The sequence below is a fragment of the Puma concolor genome, chromosome E2 (genome assembly GCF_028749965.1).
Source record: "Puma concolor isolate L17-30 chromosome E2, mPumCon1.1.hap2, whole genome shotgun sequence".
Lineage (NCBI taxonomy): Eukaryota > Metazoa > Chordata > Mammalia > Carnivora > Felidae > Puma > Puma concolor.
Window position 1 is genome coordinate 52,231,954 of NC_141681.1, and position 19,581 is coordinate 52,251,534.

The 19,581-nt window shown below is 55.4% G+C and overlaps 1 protein-coding gene across 8 annotated transcripts in view; it reads left to right on the forward strand.

Moving 5' to 3' along the window:
- Positions 1-3,986: 3,986 nt before the first annotated feature.
- HIF3A (hypoxia inducible factor 3 subunit alpha) overlaps positions 3,987-19,581 on the forward strand; it is a 30,801-nt gene continuing 15,206 nt past the window's right edge. The window contains exons 1-9 of one of the 8 annotated variants that reach the window (XM_086690168.1): positions 3,987-4,059; positions 9,257-9,447; positions 10,457-10,602; positions 12,277-12,361; positions 12,622-12,734; positions 13,155-13,363; positions 14,962-15,068; positions 15,283-15,430; positions 19,366-19,484. In XM_086690168.1, coding sequence (XP_086546294.1) covers positions 4,034-4,059; positions 9,257-9,447; positions 10,457-10,602; positions 12,277-12,361; positions 12,622-12,734; positions 13,155-13,363; positions 14,962-15,068; positions 15,283-15,430; positions 19,366-19,484 — 1,144 coding nt within the window. In that variant the 5' untranslated portion in view covers positions 3,987-4,033. Of the gene's footprint in view, positions 4,060-5,201; positions 5,419-7,637; positions 9,448-10,456; positions 10,603-12,276; positions 12,362-12,621; positions 12,735-13,154; positions 13,364-14,961; positions 15,069-15,282; positions 15,431-19,365; positions 19,485-19,581 lie in introns of those variants that run through there. The other 7 variants (XM_086690171.1, XM_086690172.1, XR_015244965.1 and 4 more) reach the window with 7 other exon arrangements.

The following is a 19,581-nucleotide window of genomic DNA, read 5'->3' on the forward strand; positions in this document are numbered from 1 at the left end:
CTCTGATTGGCCAAGCGATGTCACGTGACCAAATGGGCCAGGGAATGCGTTCGATTTGCTTAGGAGAGCCTTCATGGTCACATGGGAAAATCATGGACGGGTGGTTCTATAACAAGGAGGGAATGGAGACTGGAAAACAATAATCCAATCTATCCTGGGTGATATTATTTTCTATCAAATGCATATATATATATATATATGTATATATATATATATATATATATATATATATATATATATATTTTTTTTTTTTTTTTTTTTTTTTTTTTTTTTTTTTAAGAAACGACTCTCTGGGGCGCCTGGGTGGCTCAGTCCGATAAACATCTGACTTCAGCTCAGGCCATGATCTCACAGTTCGTGGGTTCAAGCCCCGCATGGGGCTCTGTGCTGACAGCTCAGAGCCTGGATGGAGCCTGCTTCGGATTCTGTGTCTCCCTCTCTCTCTCTGTCCTTCCCCTGCTCGTGCTGAGTCCCCAAGACACCGTCTTATGAAGAGTGTGGCAGGGGCACCTGGCTGGCTCAGTCAGTGAAGCGTCTGCCTCTCGATTTCCGCTCAGATCATGACCTGATCAGGGTTCGTGGTTCGAGCCCCGCCCGGGTCTCCGCACTGACCGCGCAGAGCCTGCTTGGGATTCTCTCTCTCCGTCTCTGCTCCTCTCTTTCTCTCAAGATAAATTAATAAGCCATGATGTGAGAAAGCCCAAGCTGCCACGTGGAAAGGTCATTTGTAGGTGTTCCGGCCCCAGCCCGCCGATGAGGTCTCAGCTGACAGCGGCATCCACTGCCGGGCAGGTGGGTGGGGACGCTTCAGATCCTTCCCGCCCACAGCCCTTGAGCTGCCCCAGCCGAGGCCAGGTAGGGCAGAGACGGCTGTCTACGCCAGTCCTGCTCGGATGGCAGTTCACGAGCAAAATAAACCTTGGGCGGTGGTTTGTTTCGGAAACTAGAGAGCTTATAGTTCGTTCTTTCGTTTAAGGGAAGGGAAAGAGGACTTCATTCAGACCTAACTCCGATGCCACTTCCCTGTACGAAAGCCTCCCATGCTCCCATCTCCCTCACAGCAAAAGGCCAAATCCAGGGAAAACCTAAAAACCCACCCTACACCCTACCCCACCTCTCTGACTTCATCTCCCACTCTCCCCATCCATTCTTCAGCTCCAGCCACACCGGCCTCCTTGCTGAGCCCTGAACGGTCCAACCTCAGGACCTTTGCATTTGCTGTTCTCTTAGTTTAGCACAGTCTTCTCCCAGAAATCCACAGGGTTTTCCCCTTCATCTTCAAGTCTTTGCTCAAATGTCACCTTCTCACTAAGCTCTTCCATGATCAAACTATATAAAATTATAGTTCCCCCCCCCCCCGCCAAAAATCACTATCTCCCTCCATTCTCTGGGTTACATCTCTCTAGAGCACTTGTCACAATATAACGTACTATGTATGTCACTTATATCTCTTTGTATAGTCTGTCTGCCCAGAGTGTAAATTCCGTGAAGGCAGGTCAGAGACCTTGACCTGTCTTGTTCACCACTGTATCCCCAATGCCTACAACGGTATGTTTGTCATTCCGTGGAAATGTGTGGGATAAATGGAATGAATGAATGAATGAATGAGGGGGTGGGTGTATTGTAGGATAAATAGATCCAGGGGAGAGGGAAGAGAAGGACAGAAAAGACTTCAACTCACCTTGAAAACAGAGGATTCCCTTTGCCCAAGGCAGAGCATATTCAAAATAAAACAAAACAAAACAAAACAACAACAACAAAACCACAACTTCATCCATACAACCAAATAATCAATCTCCAAGCCATGTCCCTCTGGCCTCCTGAACATTTGTTTCTCCCAACGTTTCTTTATGAGCATTTTCAAAGATATAGAAAATTTGAAAGATTTCATGGTGACGAACACGAACCGTGTCACCTAGGTTCTACGATTGCCATTGTGTTGTATTCATCCATCCACGCTCCACAGAGCAGCCAGAGGAATCTTTATAAGGCACACATTGTGTTCCTGTCCTGCTCAAAACTCTGCCATGGCTCCCTAGTGCCTTCAGGAGATTGCCCAGCCTTCTTTCATGGTTTTCAGATCTGGTTGGATTTCACCTGCCTGCACCCCTCCACCACCAGCTCCCACCTCTTCTCTTTACGCTCCGGGTTGTAGTCGGAGCCCACTTCAAACATTGCCTTAGCTGCCAGGAACCGCCAAGTTAATGCTAACCTAGATTGGAGATGCCTGGTGCATCCGTACGTATTTTTAAATTCTGTTTTGATGTGTATTTACCAAGTGCCAGCTTCCCTTGGGCTCTGTCAATCCCTCGCATTGGCTCTCTGCTATGACTTGCACAGCCCCTGCTTCCGCATGTAGGACACTGCTTCCCCTGCCGCCCTTTCTAATTTAGGCCTCTTGTTTTCTCATACCCCACGTGCCTCCATACTGGAGCCTGGGAGATATTTTCTCTGTTGATCAAGATTCTTTTGAGTGAAAGCAGCTGAAATCAACTCATACTAATCTAAGCACAAAGTCAACGAATAAGGTTATATTTAACAACAGGCACAGCCCCAAACACCATAATGGTTCTGAGATTAACTTGGAGTTCAGGAATGGCTGGATCCAGGCACCCAGATGCTGATGTCAAGACTGTCTTTCGCAAACTTTCATTTTCTTCTGTATTGACTTTCATCTCACAAAGCCTCTTCTTTCCTGGGGACAGGGTGAGCCCCATCTGCTCCAGGGTCACCTCCCACCAGCTAGGCAACTCCAGCAGAAATACAGAACCTTTTTCTTTCCTTGCAGCAAATGTCTCTGGGTTGGTTCTCACTGGGCTAGGGTTAGGTCCCATGTCTTCCCTGAACCAATCACGGTGACCAGGGAAACAGAATAAACTGATTGGCTAGGTTTGGATCCTCCTGTCCCCGAGCCTGTGCGGGGAGGGTTAGGGCCAGCCCTATTCAAATTTAAATAGAGTAAGAAGGGAGAGAAGTGGTTCCCCGCTTGTAAACTGAGTGAGATGCTGGGAAGGGGCAAACCCTATAAACTTGGGCCATAGTATCCTTTTCCCTGTCCAAAGCTGCATCTGGAATACTGGTCGGCCGTGGATTAGTAAACCGCTCCCCTCCAACACACAGACACACATGCGCGCGCGCGCGCGCGCACACACACACACACACACACACACACACAGTCTGTTCCCAGTCCGATCCTAATGCTTTAGCCACTCCTTGGTGACTTTGTACCCTTCCCGTCTTACTTCGCTAGTAGATCGCATTTCTCTGCTCTTTTAAAAAGTTGGTGTGATTGAGTTGTACATATTTACTTGGCATAAACTTGATCATTCAGCAGTGGGAACTTGAAAAAGGAGTTAGGGAGGCAAGAAGGTGGGGCTGAGGGTGCAGAGGGTGCCAGACTGGAGGAGTGGGGGTGAGGTGGAGATACTGGCTGCAGGGATTGGGGCACAGGGGGCTGCGGACGAGAGGGAATGGTGGGGTCCATTGGGGGAGGGATTGGAGAGCTGGGGTGCGGTTGGCAGTGGGGGGTGGCGAGAGGCGGGGGTTCTCGCCAGTGGATAAGGGCAGAGCTGGGCGACTTGGGAGTGGGTGGGACGGTGGTCTGAGGGGCCCCACCGGGGGTGGGAAATGGAGGGCCGGGCCGGGGGTGAGAGTTGGGGGGTGCGGTGTAAGAGTCGGAGTGAATTGGGTGGATTCGGGAGAGGGTTGGTGTGGGAACTTGGCGAGAGAGGCTGGGCCGGGAGGCGCGGCCCGGGGACCCTGCGGGCGACACTGGCGAGGAAGTCCGCGGCGAGGGGTGTGGCTGGGGGGCGGTGTGTGCCGCGGTATACCCCCCCCCCCCTCCGGAGTTCTAGGTCCTCGCCTCTGGTCCCGCCTCTTTCTCGGAAGTGACAGACCCATCGTCCAACCAGAGCCGCGGGCCGGGCACGCCGCCGCCAACGGTGCGGCGGGGGGCGGAGCTGGGGAGGGGGCTCGCAGGGCCAGGGGAGGGGGCGAGGGGCCTCGAAGGGCTCCGGAGCGGCGACGGCGAGCCATGGCGCTGGGGCTGCAGCGCGCAAGGTACGGGGGTTCGGGGCGGGGATGATGGAAGTCGGGGGGCTTTCCTTCTAGGGACCCCTGAGCCGGGCGGGGGATGTGCGGGTGCCGGCCAAGGACGCCCCGGGACGCGCGGTTGGAGGCACATCCCCGCCGCACCCTACACCCTACCCGAGTGCAGGCGAGGGGGATTTCTCCAAGTCCCCGGCTGCCCCGCCCCTCTAGCCTGGAGTGACTTCAGGGCCGTGATCCCCACTTTCTTGCTGCCCCGAGTTCGCTTTCCCACCTGGTTGGGGTCCCCCACGGAACTGGGGGTGCTGGTGTTCGAGCAGTTCCCGGGCTTCTACGTAAGGCATTCTCCCTCCACATGTTGACATTACCGGCCTCCGAATTCCCAGAATTGAGGTGGTTCTTTGCAACCGGATCCCTGGGATCTTGGGGTGTATACAGCTATTACAGATATAGACAGCCCCTTGGAATGGGAAGTCAGATTCTGAGTTCAAAAGAAGAGACATCTCCTATAATTGGATGCTTCCCCCCCTCCCCCCGCCAGTCTTGCGAACCTTGGGTCCCCTAGAAATAAGCAGAGGTGGGTCTCCTTTCAGAAGCTATCTGGGAACCTTCCCGGGGACCTTTTGGTAAAGGTAGAGGCACTCCTTTTCATAACAAGGAAACAGCTCGACCCACTTCCCAAAGCCTAGCCCCTTCTCTCCCTCCTCCACCCCTACTCAGTGCCTGTGACCATGGCACAGCCTTATTTAGGGAATCCCCCCCCACTCCACCCCAGAGGGTGCTGTGTCTGATTCTGTGCAAGCAGGGAGTGTTCAGCTGGGTCCTCCTGGCCGGAGCGTAGGTTTCCGTGACCCCCTCCCAGCAGGTGCAGATCCGCTGGGTGCTCTGGGTCTGCTGCCCGGGGGGGTCTATCTGGCCATGTTTTCATGGGACCCTGGAAAATCTTGCAGGCCCTCGGTTTCCCTTGTCCAATCTGAAGCATCCAGGAAGCCTCACCCCCTTCCCTCCTCCCTGGCTTCACAGGTCTGATTGGATCTGTCCACACCCCCATGTTTTTTACCACCCCCCACCCCAAGCCGTTCCCCCCTCAGTTCTATTCCAGTCTCTGGCTCGGGGCCTGCCAGGGAACTCCATCCCACCCCTTCTGGGCCAGCCTCAGCCCAGCCCCTCCCAGCGCCCCCTCCTGGCTGGGTGGGGGCCCCCTTGGCTGAGCTGGGGCGCTCCCCTTCCCCACCAAGGCCAACCCTTTCCTGTGGTGTCATCCCAGTGCTGTGCACCACCCTCTCATAACTCGCACCCGGATCCCAGCCATGCTCCGTCCCCTCCTGCACCCCTAGGATGGCACTTGGGCCAAAGGGGGCCTAGGTGATGGTGAGTGGGCCCCCATACCTCGTCACCCCCTTCCCTTCCTCCAGCTCAGGCTTACTGCCATCCCACCCTGGGAAGGGATGTTCTTGGGAAGTTCCTGATGGGTATAAGGGCCCGGGTGCCCTCCCCCCACCACGCCCCAGATCAGAGGGTTCCTTGAGAAGATAGGAAACTTGGGTACAGGCACCCCACTGGATTACCACATCCTCGGGAGAGGCAGAGAGACTCCTCCTGACTGGCCCCCACCCCGAGTCCCTTCTCAAACCCAAACCCTGCCTCTGGCCTCACAATGTCAAGAAGGGTCCCTGCCCAGGGGCGCCTGGGTGGCTCAGTCGGTTAAGCGTCCGACTTCAGCCAGGTCACGATCTCGCGGTCCGTGAGTTCGAGCCCCGCGTCAGGCTCTGGGCTGATGGCTCAGAGCCTGGAGCCTGTTTCCGATTCTGTGTCTCCCTCTCTCTCTGTCCCTCCCCCGTTCATGCTCTGTCTCTCTCTGTCCCCAAAATAAATAAACGTTGAAAAAAAAATTTTTAAAAAAAAGAAGGGTCCCTGCCCAGATACAACCAAAGCCCCCCTAGATCCGCTACACTTTTTGCAAGACCCCCAATACCCAACTCAGTGTCAGAAGAGAGAGGGCCAAGGGCAGCCCTTAGTGTGCACAGGGTCTCCCTACTTTCTCATGCCTGTGTTCTTGGGTGGCAAGTTCTTCAGAGGTGGGCTTCTCCCTCTCTTGGTTGTGTGTGTGTGGGGGGGAACTGGGCCCCAGCCCCCATTCCCAGGCCTCACCCTGGGGCCTCCAGGCCCTGGCCCCACCCCCTGTTCTCTGCTGGAACACAGAGGAAGGGTGGCCGGGTTCCAGCTGCACGTCCCAAGCCGGGCAGAGTGCCAGGGGGCTGGACCAGGGCTGGGCATGGGGCCAGCTGGGGAGACTGGCCAGCTGGGGAAATCCGGAGGCAGCAGAGGTGGGACACGGGGAAGGGACTGAGGCCACGGGGCCAAGGAGGGTCAGGGCAGGGGCCCCTGGGGTGGACATGCCCCCCAAGCCATGGCATCTAAGAGCACAGGCCCGAGTCAGGTTCGAATCCCAGCTCATCTGCTTCCTGGGTGCGTGGCCTTGTGTCAGTGACTGCCTCTCTGAGCCTCAGTCACATATCCTGGAAGATGGGGATCATCCCTCCCCTCCACTGCACCCCCTCAGGATGAGGAGCAGTGAGGGAACCCATCTTTGGGGCAGGATACCCCCTAGGTGTGTGAAAGTCACGTGTGTAATTACACACACACACACACACACACACACACACCACACCACAGGCCTCCCTGGTGCGCAAGAGGCTCCTCAGCCTTCCGTTCCTGATGTGGACCAAGAGGGGATAACAGAAAGTTTAAGTCTCTCCTGGCACTCCCCAATCGCCAGGCCCCCTTCTGAGTCCTTGCCGTATGGTAATTCATTTCATCTTTAAAACAACCCTGTGAGGTTGTATTGTGATGCTCGGGGGAAGCCCTGCGACTTGTCCAAAGTTACACAGCTAGGACATAGTGGGAGTCCCAAACCTGAGGAACGAGTCCCTACTCTGTTTAATGAAAGGCTGAACAAGTCCCTACCCCATTTAACGAAAGGCCGGAGACCCAGGCCCGGAGACCTAGGCAGCTCTGAAGCCAGTGAGAGGCCCACACTTCCCGTCAGAAGAACATCCAGAGAACAGGCTGGGAGCTAGAAGGAGGGTCCTGCCGCAGCCACCAGCTGGCTCCTTCTATCGAAGTCTGCCACAGACAGGATTACAGAGCCCAGCTGCCCGGGAGGTGGGGGGCCAGCCCCACCCCCATTCCTGTTCCTACTCCCTCTTCCCTCCATCTGGGCCCCCAGCTCAGGGAGGCCCGCCCACCCCCACCCTCTGGGCAGGAAGACAAACAGGGCTGGAACAGAACGGGACAGGACGGAATGTCCTCTGGGCAGAGCAGGACTGGAGGCCCCTGCCTCCCACCAGCCAGGAGGGAGGGAATGGGGGGGGTGATTGCTGGCTCCCTCCACCCCTCCACCCAGCCTGCCCCCTTCTGTGCTTCCTACTGGCTGCAGTTTTTTTCCCCCAGCAGCCTGACAGGACAGTCCCCTTTCCTCTCCCCATCCGTGCCTGTGGGTGGGGCTTCAGGTCTGCTTGGGGGGCGAGGTTGATGCCATCCCCAGGAGTGGCCTCTGGTTTTTGGAAGGGACAACCTCCCTTCCTAGAGTTAGTTCTGCTTCCCTGGGCTGGGTCACCAGGAAGGGATCAGAGAATGAAGGCATTGGAACCTCACTGCCTAAGTTCAAATCCCGGCTCTCCCAGTTACTGGCTTTGTGACTTTTGGGGCAAAGGACTTTCCCTGTCAGAGCCCCAGTTTCCACTCTGCGACATGGAGGTTTAAAGTGCCTCCTGGAATTGAATGAGTACACATAGGCAGAGTACTTAGGACAGTGCAAGACACATGCATGTTTAGCAAATTATAGCTGCTTATTAATGGCTCTCTCAATATGATAAGTACAGAGAAGATTAGGGGCGCCTGGATGGCTCAGTCGGTTAAGCATCTGACTCCTGATCTCAGCTCAGGTCTTGATCTCAGGGTCGTGAGTTCAAGCCCTGCACTGGGCTCCGTGCTGGGCCTAAAGCCTACTTAAAAAAAATTACATATATATATAGGGGCACCTGGGTGGCTCAGTCAGTTACATGTCTGACTTCGACTCAGGTCATGATCTCACAGTTTGCGAGTTTGAGATATATATATACACACACATATATACACGTGTGTGTTTGTGTGTGTATTCAGAGAGGGAGAAGATTATATATACTATATGTAATATACTCTATAATTTTTCTTTTTTCAAAAAACCATGCAGTTTGGATTTGGACACTTAAGACAGTGGCGGTAGCAGAGAGAAGCACTAACCTGGAGATAAACCCAGAGCCACAGAACAGAGAAACGTGAAGAGTTCAGGCCCACCATTGTTCAAACCTGGCTTCACTCGTTAGGGGCAAGCGCTGTGCCTCTCTGTGCCTTGGTTTCCTCGTCTGTTCAATGGGGATAATGTTATTGCCTTCTTGCTGGGGTTGTCTGAGGTCTAAGTGGGTTCAGGTCTTTTACCTCCTTGGCCTGGGGACTGACAGTACATGCGGGATAAGTGGCAGATATTTGTGACAACACAGTACTCATCCGTCTACCCCCAACCCCACGTGCAGAAGTCAGGCATTTGAAATGGATTAAAGGGCAGGGGTGAGTGGTTAGCCGTTGGCTTCATAGAACACTGGGGTTGGTTTGCTGTGTCACATCGGCAGGGCCCCTGGTGGTGGGTGGTTGGACTTTGAGATCTGTGTTCTAAGATTCTTAGGATTCAGCTCAGCTGAGGAGGGGAAAGGGCAGGAGAGAGGGTTCCGGGAGGCTGTAGGGTAGGGGGCCTGGAGGCTGCTGACATCATGCCTCCTCCCTTCCCTGGCTGGGGGCCAGCTCCGCCGGCCCTCTCGCAGCAGGAGGCCACCCTGTCCCCCAGGCGTCCCGGGCCCGGGGAATTGACAGCAGATAAGTCAGGGAGGGGACAGCGGCCCTTAGGCACGCCTCGGAGAGAAGCAAGGCGCTGGGGGCAGCAAGCGCCGGCGCGGGGACAGATAAAACCCGCGGCCGGGGAGCTGCCCCGGAGTATAACCCTCGCGGACCTAGAGAGCTCCGGGAACTCGCCCGGGCCACACAGCGGGACCTGCACGGTCGCGGCCCTGCCCTCTGTGAGCCCGAGCCCCGTGTGGCAGCGCCCCGCGCGCATGTCCCATCCAACTCTTTCCCTTCCGGGGGCGCCGCCAGTGACCGCTGCCGATGCCCGCAGGTCGAGCACCGAGCTGCGCAAGGAGAAGTCCCGGGATGCGGCCCGCAGCCGGCGCAGCCAGGAGACCGAGGTGCTGTACCAGCTAGCGCACACGCTGCCCTTCGCGCGCGGGGTCAGCGCCCACCTGGACAAGGCTTCCATCATGCGCCTCACCATCAGCTACCTGCGCATGCACCGCCTCTGCGCCGCAGGTGAGCCACGCCCCCCGGGGGGGGGGTCCCACCTCGGCGAGGCCCCGCCCCCACGTCTCCCCGGCGGGGCCCCACCCCCTGGGAGGTGCTTCCCCGGCGGGGCCCCGCCCTCTCCGTAGTCTCTCACGTGAGGCCCCGCCCCTTGGGAAAGCCCCACCTCCTTCTAGGTGGCCCTCCTTGAAGAATAGGAGGCCGGCTAACTCCCTGGGGTGGTGCTTCAGCCCTTAGGATTTGGGAGACCTTCTGGCAACGAATCCCCCGGGGAGGCTTAGCTGCCCGATTTCTAATGCCTGCTTGAGAGAGTACCCTCCCCAGCTCCCTAGGTCCATCACCCCTCCCCTTAGCCATCCTCTTGAATTCCCACCCAGTTGGAATTCTACCCTGCAGGAGGCTTTGACACACACACACACACACACACACACACACACACACACACACACACACACACTTTGGAATCCTCAGGACTTTATGAGGAATGTGGAGCCCACAAGACTTCACTGCCCCCAAAGAATTTTATTTCTCTGGGAAGCACTGCCCCCTTAGAATTCTGTCACCTGGAAGCCCTTGCTTCTTTAGAATTCTGTCCATCTAGAAGGTCCTGCCCCAAGTATTCCGAACCCCCCTCCCCCCCCCCCACCCCGGGAGTCTCCGGCCCCCTTAGAATTCTGACACCCTTGAGCTCCCAGCCCCTTCAATGTTGATCTCCTGGGAATCCCATCTTTTTAGAATTCTGCCCTCCTCGGAAGCCTACCCCCCTTAGAATTCTATTCCCATGGGAGACCCCCCACCGCCTTAGAATTCTGTGTCCCCGGCAAGCCCTGCCCCCTTAGGATTGCAATCCTTGGCGGCCCTGCCGTCTTCCTTGGGGACTCCAAGCCACCGGCATATGTTTCTTGCTCACCTGGGGGTACCTAGAAGCTCTTCTGAGTGAGGGAAGGCAGAGGGAGGCTGGCCAGGGTGGGTCCATGGCTGACTAGACACACCCCACCCACCCTGGCCCTGACACCAGGGGAGTGGAACCAGGTGGGAGCAGGGGGAGAAGCTCTGGATGCCTGCTACCTGAAGGCCCTGGAGGGCTTCGTCATGGTGCTCACTGCCGACGGAGACATGGCTTACCTGTCGGAGAATGTCAGCAAACACCTGGGCCTCAGTCAGGTGAGAGGCGCTGCCTGCCTTGTGCCTGGCCCTGGGCAGGCGATGCCGGGATCCAGAGGTGACTGAGACTGCCCTAGCCCTGCCCTGACGGGGTTCACCATACAGAGGGGAGGCAGACGTGTCACCAGACAGGAGGACTCAGAATGATCAGGGCTGGGATGGGGCACCCTAGGGGGCTGTGTGAGCCAGGGGAAGGGGTGGGGGGGGGGTTACCTGACCCAGCCTCAGGGGGAATCGAGGGCCTCCTGGAAAAGAAGACACCTGAGCTGAAACCCCAAGGACTTAGCCAGTCAGAAGGTAGGGCGAATGGACGGGAACAGCGAAGGCTGGGAATGTGCATGGCCGAGGGAACAGAATATGCAAAGGCCCAGAGGTGAGATAAAACAGAGCATTTGGAGGAAATCGAGATGCTTCTCCTGGCTAAGTGCAGAGTGCAAGGGGAGGGGTGAGAGGTAAAAAAAAAAAATCCTGAGGTCAACAGAGCTAGGTAATTTAGGACCAAAGCAGGTTTACTGCCAGGGCACTGGGGAGCCATAGAAGGATTTTCAGCAGGGGAGAGGCTGTGGGAGAGGTGAGAACAGGACTTACGTTTTGGAAAGCTCTCTCTAGGTGTGCCCAGAGGTAGAGGTGGAGGCTGGGATTACGGGCTGAGGGCCCACAGGGAGCGGTGCGGGGCCCCGGGTAAGAGAAGAGGAGCCTGAGCAGGGGTCTGGGGATGGGGAGGCAGGAGATACGGGTGGGGAACTGATTTCAGCTCATCCATACAGCTTGCCCCACGGGAGGGTTACCCTTCTTTTTCCTGTTTCACATAAACGGACTCCATACTTGGAGCCTATCTCCTGCTTTGTTATCCCACTCTTGGTACCATTTCAGCCCGAGCTTGGGGGTTCAGAGAGGTGAATGTCCCAAGGCCCCGAAGCTAGGAAGTGGCAGGGCCAGGATTTGAATCCAGCTACAAAGGGGCTGTTAGAGGAGAGAGAGCTCTCTTCCCCTGGTCCACACCACCACTGGATTGAGAGCTGTGTGGATCTGCCTCCATCTGATGCCCCTCCGGCCAGCGCCAGGCTCATTGCCTGAACTGAAACAACACGCTGAGTCCTTGGCTTGCCAAACAGGTGGGCTTTGAATGGGGTCTCACCTCAGGGCCTTTGCACTCGCGGTTCCCTCTTTCCAGAACACTCCAGAGAGCCACACGACCACCTCGCTGGCTTGGCTCAGCGATTTGTTTCACTATCACGGGCCCTGACTACTGCCTCTAAGATAGCAGCCCACCATTTCACTGCCTAACCTTGATGTTCTTCGTATCACTTCCTCTCTTGCTTTATAACTGTGGCGTTTGATGTGTTTGCTCATCGGCCATCTCCCCTACTAGCCAGTAAGCTCCGAGAGGCAGGGATTTTGCCTGCGTGGCCACAGCTTTGCTTACCATCTAGAAGAGGGCTTGGCAAACAGCAGGTCCTCAAGAAGTAGTTGCTGAGTGAGTGAGTGAGTGAGTGAGTGAGTGAGTGAGTGAGTGAGTGAGAGAAAAGCCTGGGAAAGTAATCCAGGCTCACAAATTGGGTGGGGGGGAGAATCGGAGGGGAAGGGCAGTGAGGACAGGAAAGAGGAGTTGGGTCAGAGGCCCTGGTGAAAGTGCGCCTCCTCCCAGACACCTCCTGCTTCCTTCCCTGGCAGCTGGAGCTCATCGGACACAGCATCTTTGATTTCATCCACCCCTGTGACCAACAGGAGCTCCAGGACGCCCTGACCCCCCGGCCGAGTGAGTTCCCTGGAGGCCTCTGTCCCCTGGTTATAGAAGCTGAGGCTTTCCCCCTGCATATCCCGTTTCTCCAGACTCCGAAAAATGGGAAGAGGGGACCCGGCCCGGCCCTGGGGTGTCGGCAAGGAGCACTCCCTAGCCCTGGGGCCCTCCCTGGTTCCAGGTCTCAACTGTGGGAATGAGGCCGGGGAGACTTTAGTCAAGTCTGTCCAGAGCCGCCCAGCAACCTGCTCACCCCCTTCCCCGTGGCCCTTCCCCAGGTCTGTCCAAAAAGAAGCCAGAGGCCCCCACCGAGCGGTGTTTCTCTTTGCGCATGAAGAGTACCCTCACCAGCCGCGGGCGCACCCTCAACCTCAAGGCGGCCACCTGGAAGGTGGGCAGGGCCTGGCCTGGAGGAGGGTGAGGGGCCTGGGGGCCTGCTGGGGCTGGGCCTGAGCCCGAAAATTCTCCCAGCATGTTGCAAGTGCGGGGATCCTGTGGGGCACCCTCAGGCTGAATCTAGAAGGCTGGGTGTCCGTGGAGCCGGAAGGCTGGGAGTCCTTGTGTCCTTTCTGAGCCTGTGGGCCTGGGGCTGGGGGTCCTCAGCCTTCGGTGCCTGGAGTCTCCACGGGGCTGGAATCTGGGGTCTTCAGAGCTCCCTGAGTCTCAGAATCTGGATCAGAACCTCCTTAGGTCAGGGGTTTGTTCTCGGCTCCCGGTGGGGCACCTAGAGACATATCTCCTAGGCCCATGGGAACCCCAGGCCCATGTGCATCACCACCTTTGCCTGCCCCCCTCCCCCCATCCCAACTAGGTGCTGTACTGCTCTGGACACATGAGGGCCTACAAGCCCCCTGTGCAGACCTCCCCCGAAGGGAGCCCCAACTTGGAGCCGCCCCTGCAATGCCTGGTGCTCATCTGTGAAGCCATCCCCCACCCGGGCAGCCTGGAGCCCCCCCTGGGCCGGGGGGCCTTCCTCAGCCGCCACAGCCTGGACATGAAGTTCACCTACTGTGATGAGAGGTGGGCAGGAGCCCCGCGGCCCCCCCACCCCCTCCCCTGGCCCAGCTCCTCCTCTTCCTTCATGCCTAGCTCCGGCCCATCCACCGCCCCCTGCCCTGCCCCCACTGTTCTCCCTCTGGTCCACTTCCGTCTGTCTCTGATGCCATCCATCTCTGTCTCTGTGTGGCTGTCTGTGAATCCTCTGTGGGTCTTTTGGCCTTGGGTTTTCTCCTGGTCTGTCTCTGAGTCTTTGTTCCTCCCTCTCCTTCCTGTTTCGGCATCTTCCCTCCTTCCCTCACCCTGGAGTTGTGCTCGGGAATGGCAAGTCTGGGCTCAGACGGCTTGGGTTTAAAGCCTGGCTGTGTACTCTTGGCCGGAGGCTATCGCATCTCTGTGCCGCGCTCTCATCTGTCCCGGAAAGTGACCAGAGTCTCCTTAGAGCACCTGTTCCGAGCACCCAGTGTGTTGCCTGGGAGAGAGTTCTAGAGAAGCGTATTTTGGTTTTACTGAAAAAAAATTTTTGTTAATGTTTATTTTTGGATTTATTTTTTTTTAAATTTTTTTAAGGTTTATTTATTTTTGGATTAAAAAAATGTTTTTGAGGTTTATTTCTGGATTTTAAAAAAAAATTTTTTTTAAGGTTTATTTATTTTTCAGAGACAGAGAGAGACAGAGTGTGAGCGGGGGAGGGGCAGAGAGAGACGGGGACACAGGATCCAAAGCAGGCTCCAGGCTCTGAGCTGTCAGCCCAGAGCCCGACGTGGGGCTCGAACTCACGGACTGTGAGATCATGACCTGAGCCGAAGTCAGATGTCCAACTGACTGAGCCACCCAGGTGCCCCTAGACGTGTCTATGTTTAATCAGCAGCAGCATTATTACTTTCTATTGGGTTTTTCCTCTCTTACTGTGATTTCCTTTCTTCCTTTCTCTTCCCTGCTCCTTCGCTCTCTCCCTCTCTTTACTCTTCCCATTCCCTGCCCCACCCCCACCTCGTACTGATTTCCTGCTGCCGTAGCGGTCACCACAAAACCAAGTGGCTCAAAACGACACACAGTCACGACCTCAGAGTTCTGGAGGTCCAGAAGCCTGAAACGAGTCTTATGGAGCTAAAGTCGAGGGCTGCATTCCTTCTGGAGGCTCCTTGCCTTAAAAACTTCCGGAATCTTCCTCCATTCCTTGGTTTGGGGCCCCTTTCTCCAACTTCAGAACACACGGCCCGCCCCCCCCCCCCCCCCCCCCCGCCTCCATCAACACCTGCCCTGGACAGAGTATTCCTCTGTGAGGGCCCCTGTCGCCACACTGGGCACACCCGGATCATCCAGGTGAAGCGCGACATCTCAAGATCCTTCACTTAATCATCCCCTGTGCCCAGCACGGTCCCCTTTGCCACGTGAGGCCTCATAGTCACAGGGTCCGGGGATGGGGAGGTGGATCTCTCCCGGGGCCGTCATTCAGCCCAGCACGCCTCTTTTTCCATTTCTTACTCTCCCTTTCTCTGCATTACGACCCTGTCTCTCTCTGTCTTGCTGGCTGGTCCCCCGTGTCCCCCAGCCCCACCCTCCACCCACCATCCACCTCAGCCAGTCCAACTGACCAGGCCCCACTGCACCCACCCCAGGATCGCGGAGGTGGCCGGCTACAGCCCCGATGACCTGATCGGCTGCTCCGCCTACGAGTACATCCACGCTCTGGACTCGGACGCCGTTGGCCAGAGCATTCACACCTGTACGTGAGACTCCCCGGCAGTCTGCGACCGACCCCCCAGCTCCCCACGCTCCAGGGAGCCCCGCTCCCCACCCAGACACCAGCTCCCTGCTCCCCACGCCCCAAGGAACCTTCTCTGCCCCGGCTCCCGCATCCCCAACCCCCTGCCCCCAGAGCCTCCTCTCCCCGTTTGCCCCTTCTGGGGCCCTGACCCCTCCCCGTCCCCCTTCCCCAGTGCTGAGCAAGGGCCAGGCGGTAACGGGGCAGTATCGCTTCCTGGCCCGGAGTGGTGGCTATCTGTGGACCCAGACTCAGGCCACAGTGGTGTCAGGGGGCCGGGGTCCCCAGTCTGAGAGCATCGTCTGCGTCCACTTTTTGATCAGGTAAGTGAGAGGGGGCGGGGCGGCTGTGTGTGTGGGTCTGGCCTGCATGTGTGTGGATAGGTGTGTGCGTGTGTCAGGCACACATCCGTGAGAGGGAGTATTCACATGTACGTGTACGCAGAACGCGTGACCGAATGTGCACAGGTATGTGCGTGGGTGTGCCTGCTATTTAAATTTAAATTAAACAAGAGTCCGTTCAAATCAAAGTAAATCTAGCAGAATCATGGGGGCTTTGCTGCCTTTTAAAAATTGAAGTATAGGGGTGTCTGGGTGGCTCAGTCGGTTAAGCGTCCGACTTCGGCTCAGGTCACGATCTTGCGGTCCGTGAGTTCGAGCCCCGCGTCAGGCTCTGTGCTGACAGCTCAGAGCCTGGAGCCTGTTTCGGATTCTGTGTCTCCCTCTTTCTCTGACCCTCCCCTGTTCATGCTCTCTCTCTCTCTCTCTGTCTCAAAAATAAACATTAGAAAAACGTTTTAAAAATGGAATATAATAAATTCACTCTTTTTGGTATACAGTTCTATGAGTTTTGACAAAGGCCCGGGATTGTGTAACCACTTTCACAATCAAGCTATAGAAAATTGCCCCAAAACATTCTGTCATAGTGAACCCCCCCACCCACCCTCAGTCCCTGGCAACCACCGAACTGTTCTCTGACCCTAGAATTTTGCCTTTTGCGGAATGTCATGTTCATGGAATCCTATAGTATGTAACCTTTTGGTTCTGGCTTTTTTCAGTTAGCATAATATATTTAAATTGTATCTATGTTATATTTGTCAGTAGCTCCTTTTTAAAAAGATTTCTTTTAATGCTTATTTATCTTGAGAGAGACATACAGACAGAGTTTGAGCAGGGGAAGGGTAGAGAGAGAGGGTGGCACAGAATCCGAAGCAGGCTCCAGGCTCCGAGCCGTCAGCACAGAGCCCGATGCGGGGCTTGAACCCACAAACCGTGAGATTGTGACCTGAGCTGAAGTTGGATGCTCAGGACGCTCGATCGACCGAGCCACCCAGGTATCCCTCAGTAGCTCCTTTTTTAAGATGTTTGTTTAGAGAGAGCAGGGGGGAGGGGCAGAGAGAGAGAGAGAGAGGGAGGGAGGGAGAGAGAGAGAAAATCCCAAGCAGGCTCCATGCTGTCAGCACAGAGCCTGACACGGGGCTCGAACCCATGAACCATGAGATCGTGACGTGAGCCAGAATCAAGAGTCCGTCGCTCAACTGACTGAACCACCCAGGCGCCCCAGTGGCTCCGTTTTCGCGCTGAGTGGTGATCTGTGGTATGAATATCAACAGACCAGTTGGTTTATCCATTCACCCGTTGGAGGCCATTTGGGCCGTTTCCAATTTTGAGTGATTACGAAGAAAGCTACTGTAAATGTTCTCCTACGAGATTTTGTAAGCCCATGTTTTCATTTGCCTCGGGTAAACACCTAGGCGTGGAACGGATGGGTCGTATGGTCAGTGTATGTTTAACTCCATCTCCCGAGAAGGCTGCGCCATTTTGCATTCCTACCTGCAGCGTGAAGGTTCCTCTGCACGGCTGCCAGCATTTCGTTCTGTCTGGTTCTGTCTCGTTTTGTTTCATTCTACCGGGCGTACAGGCTTTCCCCCACTGCATCAAGCATTTAGAAGTTTCCCACCGTGACAACATTGTGACGAGGACGGCAAGGGAGCACCTAAGACAGGGTGAATTACAGCTTTTCTCTGAAGATTACCTTCCAGCTCATGGTATCAGTTTCTAAAGCCTCAGGAGTTTCCCTGTGTCTTTTTTGATCAAGGACGCGTTCTGGTAGAAAACAGAAGTGGGTAACAGGTGCATCCGCACAAGTCTTTTGTGTTGCACAAGAATACGGGGCTGATTACCTTTGGAATGCCCTCACTTTCACACCTTTTCAAATCAGAACCTTTGAATAACTTGCAGATGTGGAAAGAGGTCTGGCCATTTGTCACTGCAAAGGAGAGGGGGTCCTGCCCCCCTCTCTGCTCAAAACCCCTTTCATTCATTGTGAAGGTTTGCCTTTCTGTGGCCAGGCCCCGTGATTCCAGTCTTCTGCACTCTAGGCAAAGAGCAGACCCAGGAAGTTCAGTTTTGTTGGCAGAAATGGGTGAGGAATGAATAGGAGTTTGCCTAATATCAGAGACATAAGGAGCCTATGGTACTAATCATCCTTGTTCTTCGCACGTGTGGTGTGGTGTGCACTTGGGTAGCTATTTGTGTGTACGCGGGCACTTCTATTCTGTCGTGTAAAAATCCCTCCCCTTCCAGACCTGAGCCTCCTTCCACTGCAGTAAGCGATTCCGTTACAAAAATACGCCTCAAGGGGCGCCTGCGTAGCTCAGTCGGTTAAGTGTCCGGGTCTCGATTTCAGCTCGCGTCACGATCTCATGGTTCGTCGGTCTGAGCCCCGTGTTGGGCTCTGTGCTGGCAGGGCAGAGCCTGCTTGGGATTCTCTCTCTCCACCCTCGCCCCTCCCCTGCGTGTGTGCGCGCGTGTACGCATGTGCGCGCGTGTGCGCATGTGCGCTCTCTCTCGCTCTCTCTCTCTCTGTCTCTGTCTCTCTCTCTCTCTCTCTCTCTCTCTCGCAAACGCTCACAAAACTTAAAAAAAAAAAATACAAATTCCTACGCGGCCCCGCTGAATCTTCAGCACCTAGAACAGCGCCTGGCACCTGGTAGGTGTTCGACAAACAAGAATCGCAAATATTTATGTAGCGCTCACCAGGTACCAGGCCCGGTTCTCTGCATTTTATGTGTGTTGGTCAATTTAAGCCTCCTAACGACCTGGGGAGAAGGTGTTATTGCTATTGCCTCTTTCCAGAGGAGGCAAATGAGGCACAGAGAGGTTCAGCCACATGCTCAAGGCCGCACAGCTTGAACGTGGCACCGCTGAGATTTGAACCCAGGCCTCAGGCTGTCGAGCAGCTGTTCTTAGCCAGCAGGCAATACTCGTTGTCTAGGAAATGTTTACGGAATGAACGAATGTGCCAAATACGCACGTGTGAGCCTTAGAGCATGGCTTATGCACAGCTGTCTTGTGTATACACTTGGGTGTATATGAGTGTTCCTGTTTGCGCTTGTGTGTACCGTGTGTGTATAGGTGTGGCTGTGCGGCCTTGTGTTTTTCAAAGGGGATGGGGTGGCTTTGGTCCAGACTAAATGGGGATGTTTCCAGCCCAGAAGGGGTTCCGTGAGGGTGGGGAAGGGTCCTAGTGTCTCAAACGGGCTCGTGGGAGGACCATCCACCTGCCATCCTGGGTATTTTTATGCAAATGAGGGCCTGGTTCTCAGCCCCCAGACCAATTCTCCAAAAGCCAATTCGCTCAGCGAACATTTGGGTTGTCTCGGCAGCTAGCGATTGGGGGGAAGGGAGGCGCGGGGGACATAAGAAGGATATATTTATAAACCCATTCCCTTGAATATGAAAAATGTCTAGGAATAGAAACTTCATAAATAAAATCTTATTCATTAAAATGTACCCCTCTGAATTCTTCATATTTGGTAAGGTAAGAACATCAACTATATATACTTCATCAATCCATCTATGAGAATATCTTTATAAGTAAATATGAAGAGAATATTTTGTTCTTATGCCTTTTCACCCTCCCCTTCTCTGTCCCTCCTTCCCCCCCCCGCCCCCATCCTTGTCTCCCCTCCCTTACCCAGGCTGTGCTAAATGCCAACTCGTTTTTTCCGTCTCCCTCCACAGAGAGAGCTTGGGAAGACACACATAACTTTATTTTAAATGCTATTATAATAAAAAGCACTCAACAAAAATTAAATCCTTAAAAGAAACAAGTAAATGTGGCAAATAACTTTCTGCACGATGCCGCCCTGCCCCTGCGTGGGGTTGCCTCCCCGTGACGGGACATGAGCTGAGGGGGCTGCCTGGGCTGGGGCCGAGGACCCTCCCTGACTTCCTCTTCTTGCCCTGTACCCCAGCCGGGTAGAAGAGACCGGAGTGGTGCTGTCCCTGGAGCAAACCGAGCGACACTCCCGCAGACCCGCTCAGCGGGGCACCCCCTCCCAGAAGGACGCCCCTGATCCTGGGGACAGCCTTGGTATGGGGCAGGGCTGGGACTGGGAGGGGTTGTGGCCCCAGGATGCTGGAGGGAAAGCCCAAATGCTTTAATAGTGTGGCTCACCGGGCCGTGTGTG